We start from the raw sequence: 5,105 nt of genomic DNA, 5'->3' as shown, positions 1-5,105 counted from the left end.
CAGGAGCCGTGGAGGCTGCTGGATCCCGGTGGAGAAGGGATCCCACCCGACTCTCCTCGCCCGTGGGCAGCGCAAAGGCCCTGCCTGCCCGGGGATGGGTTATTGCCCCCCTCGTTGGGGCTGTTCCCCGTCCCTTCGCAGGGACAGACGCGCTGTCACCCCAAAACGCAGCCTGACCGCACGGCCTTGGAAACCGGCTGCAACTTATGCTCCTCTCCCCGGCTATTTTCGCAGCGGGACGGAGCGAATCTCACTCAGAAAGTCCCTGACCGGCCTCTGAAGGGATGAAACACGTATTCTCACACTCCGCAGCCGCGGATTACCCGCGGCCTGAGAAATCACATCGCTCCGCGGCCCCGAGAGCTGCGAGCGGGAGGCGGATAACACGCCCGCACCCTTCGGGAAGGTTAAATCCAGCAGGGACCGCAAAGCCCCCCTGCGCGACAACCTCCGGGAAAACAAATCCCTCTCCTGAAGGTACTTTTCATGTAAGTTATTGCAGGAACACGGTACAGTCAGATCTGAGAGGCGGAAAGAGTCTCTACGCTGATCCCTCCCGAGGTGGGTCCTTTTGTGTTTCAGAAATGTAAGGCTAGAAGCGCACAGCTAGCGCGGCATATGATACCCTCTAAATGTACCGTAAAGGTCCCCCCAGTCGCTCTAATTAGACCTGCAGACCACCGATGGAGACAGGCGGACAAGGCAAAACCTCTCTTTGTGCCCGACCAAACTCGCCCGCCACTCACAACACCGGCCGGTAGCTCCTCACACGCTACCGGCATCCTCCAGCCGGACACCGGCATCCCCAAGCCGGTTACGAGCATCGTCCAGCCGGGTACCAGCATCCTCCAGCCGCGCACCGGCATCCCCTAGCCGGGTAGCAGCATCCCCTAGCCGGGTACCAGCCTCCCCTAGCCGGGTACCAGCATCCTCCAGCCGGGTACCAGCATCCCCCAGCCGGGTACCAGCATCCCCTAGCCGGGTACCAGCATCCTCCAGCCGGGTACCAGCATCCCCTAGCCGGGTACCAGCATCCCCCAGCCGGGTACCAGCATCCCCCAGCCGGGCACGGGCTCAGCACCGATTTCGACCCCTAGCCCATCCTCGACGGTCTCCCGCCACCTCTAGAAAGAAGCGGAGAGCAACCTGCTGCTCCCCCTGCCTTGCAAAATCGCGCATATAATACAAATATATAGGGGTAGGCGGCGGCCCGGGTCCCGCGGGGAGCGGATGCTGCGCGGGCGCGGCCAGGTGCGGGCGCGGCGGCGGCCACGAGGTGGCGCTGTCGGCCCGCGGATGCCGCCGTCGAGCGGAGCTGTCAAAAGTCAAGGTCACAAATCGGTTTTTTTTCTTTCCCCCTCAAGGTCAAGGTTTTTCAGGCCTTCCCCGTCCTGTCATCGCCACTCAGCACCCCCCAACCTTCCCTCCGAGGCAGCGTCCCCCCCCCAAGCTCCATTTGCCAGCGGGGGCTGGAGCGCAGCGCTGGGATCATCCTGATTTTCCAGTCCCTGGCCCTCAGCCCCACTGCAAAACCGGTATTTAACATTTATAGATTAGGAACGCTGGTTATCAGGCGTGCCTGCCCCCACACAAACAAAAAAACCCCCAAATCCACCATATAAACATAAGCTACATAATGGAAGACGATAATATTCCAATTATAAGACAGTTCCATTGTATTTCTCTTATGAAATGCACGTAGGTATGCAAAAATAAACACTATTTCTTTTAGGTTTTATTACAGTGACTATTTTATTAACAGTATTAATACTACTATACCTATCTACACGTCTTGGGTTTTCATTTTTCAGTAGAAATATAAAAAAAAAATGAGGGTGCACAAGTACATTTTCACAGTGCGCTGATTTTTTTTTTATTATTTACAAGATAGCTTCTTATAGTGAATAAAAACAAAATAATGTGCTGGTTGAAATAACTGATTGGATTAAAAGGTGCTGTAAAAAGAATCCTTAAACGTTCTACTGCGGCCTCATAACAGACAATAAACAAGGAGAAACGACTAATTACTTATAGATCAAAATATAGATTATATAAATCAAAACACTTCTGGGGAAAAACGTATTTCAGTTCGAAGTTCTTGGATTTTTTTTTTTCCAGAAAGGTTTTGGGTTTATTTTTCCTTCCCTACTATAGGGAAATGCCAATGCTCACATTTATTTTTTTTTTATCTACCCAGAGTAAGATATTTAAAAATTTCCGGGGACATAGGACATTAATTCTTGAGGATTATTTGAGGTTTAAAATAGTCAGAGTCCTTTAAACAGTATCTGTTGTATTGTCTGCAGGAGATAAAATAAACAATAACAACAAAAACCCAGCTTGGATGACAAGAAATCATCTTTTGAAAATAAAAAATAAAACCGAAAGACATCTCCAAGCAAATATTTTCCTTTCTATTCCCACTAGTTTGCGGTGGTTTAAATTTGCTATCAAGATAATTCCTCCACAGAGCTTCCTTCATTACTGATGTCTCTGAAATCCTTATTCAGTACCTTCGAGGTTTATTATTACCTTGTGACACTAAATGCATTGCTTAAAAACATACAGTAATTGTATTTTTTTTTTCACTATGGTTTACCTGAGCAGTCATTCAACATACAGTTTGGATTGCAATGGAAGAAAACCAGCTTATGTGTCCACATCGACCTTCTCACGTTCAACCAGCTCTCGCACCGTGGCCACGAAGAGTCTTCTCAAACTGCAAGGTTGTAGAAGCACTTACAAGTTTCTCAGAAAGTCTCGTGCCTTAATCGAAAATGTATCTCTCGGGGCTGAGCGTTGTGGGCTTTACAGTCTGTCAGTGATACTGGCTGTCTGCTTGGGATTTCAGAACTGTCAGTTTTAACCATTTTGCTACAGCAATATTACAAAAAAAAAAAAAAGAAGAAGAAGAAAAAGAAAAGCTATAATTCCAAAGATACAGATCTGTTGTTCTGAAAGAAGAGGTTCACTGTCTTTTCTCTTTTTAATTATTATTAATAATAATTTTAATCAACACGAAAAAAAAGTTCTGAAACTTTTGAGTTGCTGCTTCTCCATTTTTAATCCATTAACTGGTAGTCTTCAATTTGTTGATCACTTTTTTCTCTTTGACCCTTCTGTTTTGGAACCAGATTGTGACCTGTCTCTCTGACAGATTTGTAGTCGCCGATATCCTCCTCCGTTTGTCTTTGGTTATGAATTTATTTGTAGCATATTCCCTTTCGAGTTCTTTTAACTGGACCTTTGTGTAAGGCACTCGTTTCTTCCTCCCACGCCTGTACGAGTTCGCATCGGAGGGATGCGAAACGACGTCTGGAACAGAAAAACCACGGAGGGAAGGGTTAGAAAATGGCTCGAACGGCTCAGGACATCTTCAAGTGGCACAGGGGTCAGAGCTACAGGGCGCTCCTCCGCCTGCCCCGCTCCAGCTCGGCTGCTGAAGCCTTTGGGATCGCTCTTTCCCGGCCGGGGCAGCTTTTGGAGATTTTTGGGAAAGGCTCGTTTCTGTCACGCAGGGAAATCGTAATAACAAACCCCGCGGAGCCCAGCGACGACTCCGGGAAGAACCGTGCGGGGCTTGCGGCCGTTTACCCAGCCTGCGCGCTGCGAGTTTATGGAAAATAACCCTTCCCGTGGCCTTTTTCAGCTGTTTCCTCTCCCGGGGCCGGGCGGGATGAGCCGGCCGGGGGCGGGGGGGCGGCCCCGAGGCTCCCGGGGGCCGCACGGGACGGGGAAGGGTCACCCGGGGGGGATCCCGGAGCCCCGCGGGAGGAACGGGGAGAGGAAGGAGGGGTTGGTGGGGGGGGTGGGGGGGGCAGGGGGAGCCATGCAGGTGTATTACCCGGGAGGGTGGATTTCCAGAGGTGAGGCGGCTGGCTCTGCTCCTTGGGGCAGTACACCTGCCCGTTCCACCCGTTGGGGAGGGCCCAGGGCTGGTAGGTGTCCATGGGGAGCAGGGGGTCGTGGCGCGGCTCGCCGGGGCCGCCGATGGCGGGGACCACGGGCATATCCAGGTAGCCGGGCACCGGCTGGTAGGGCCCGGCGGCGTAGCCCTGGTAGAAGGCGAACTCCTTGGCCCTCGACGTGAACTCCTCGCCGGAGACCGACGTGTCCACGTACTTGTCGGCGAAGGAGGAGGCGGGCTGGGCGCAGGACTTGATGGCGTTGTGGTGGGTCATGCGGCACGGGTAGTAGCCGCTGCCGAAGTAGCCGTAGGGCAGCGCGGCCCCGGAGGAGCTCTGCACGGCGGCCGAGCAGGGGCTGCACTGCTTGACCGCCGGCTCGGCCATGCCGGCCGCGGGGGCCTCGCTGGAGCCGTAGGCGGCGGCGGCGCTGGGGGCGGCCAGGGGCGCGGGGTGAGCCATCAGGTTGCGGCAGGGGTTGGCGGCCGCCGCGAAGTTGCTGCCGCCGTGGAACCCGTCCATGTTCTTATTGATCTCATCCAGGCTGTTGTCGTAGAGGAACATGACGGGCTCGATCCAGCGGGGGTGGAGGAGCACGGAGGCTGTCATAGCCCGCTCCGCATCGAGACTAGTGGCTCTTTTTTAAAAGCCCCAAAGACTGAAAAAAGAGATCCTCAATCTCCGGGACTTGACCGAAGCTGACGCGCCAGCGTCGCGCCAGCCCGCCTCTCATTGGGCCGCCCGCCCCCACGTGATATGCAAAGCAGCTGATAAACATCTGAAGGAATAAAGTGGAGATAATTAAATAACGCAATCAGCGCGCGGGGCCGGGTCCCGGCGCGGGGGCGCGGGCGCTGCGCGCTCCCGGCGAGGAGCGGGGCCCGGGGTGGGGGGGGCGGGGATGGGGGGAGATGGGGGGCTGCCCGCCCTCCCTCCCGCCCTCTCTCCCTCCTCCCTCCTTCCTCCCTCCCTCCCCTCGCTTTGGCCCCGTTGTTGCCGCCGGGAGCGCCTTCCCGAGGTGCGGGTCCCGGGTCCCCCTCCCTCCACCCCAAGGGATTTCTCCCCCGCGCCGCTTTCGTCGGGGTCCCCCCCCCAAGCCCCCCACCCCGAGCGCTGCGGACACCCCGGAGGCCTCCCCTTTATCTGCGGGCAGGGATGAGCCGCACCCCCCGACCCCCCTCCCGGCCCGGTCCGAGCCGC

At 55.1% G+C, this 5,105-nt stretch overlaps 1 protein-coding gene across 1 annotated transcript; it reads right to left on the bottom strand.

Annotated features, from left to right (window-relative positions):
• Window positions 1–3,070: 3,070 nt before the first annotated feature.
• Window positions 3,071–4,543, bottom strand: HOXA13 (homeobox A13). The gene is made up of 2 exons (XM_069859069.1): window positions 3,845–4,543; window positions 3,071–3,315 (listed from the first exon to the last, which is right to left on the bottom strand). The coding sequence occupies exons 1-2, from the start codon at window positions 4,512–4,514 to the stop codon at window positions 3,071–3,073; spliced, it is 915 nt and encodes a 304-aa protein (XP_069715170.1). The 5' UTR covers window positions 4,515–4,543.
• Window positions 4,544–5,105: the final 562 nt, after the last annotated feature.

This window comes from Phaenicophaeus curvirostris, chromosome 6, assembly GCF_032191515.1.
Source record: "Phaenicophaeus curvirostris isolate KB17595 chromosome 6, BPBGC_Pcur_1.0, whole genome shotgun sequence".
Taxonomy (NCBI): domain Eukaryota; kingdom Metazoa; phylum Chordata; class Aves; order Cuculiformes; family Cuculidae; genus Phaenicophaeus; species Phaenicophaeus curvirostris.
This window is presented reverse-complemented; position numbering and strand designations above follow the sequence as displayed.

Bases quoted from the DNA above. Each gene is read 5' to 3' on its own strand.
- HOXA13 (XM_069859069.1), bottom strand. From the start codon at position 4,514: ATGACAGCCTCCGTGCTCCTCCACCCCCGCTGGATCGAGCCCGTCATG. The intron at 3,316-3,844 runs GTAATACACCTG...TTTCTGTTCCAG, and splicing joins CTGGAAATCCACCCTCCCGG to ACGTCGTTTCGCATCCCTCC.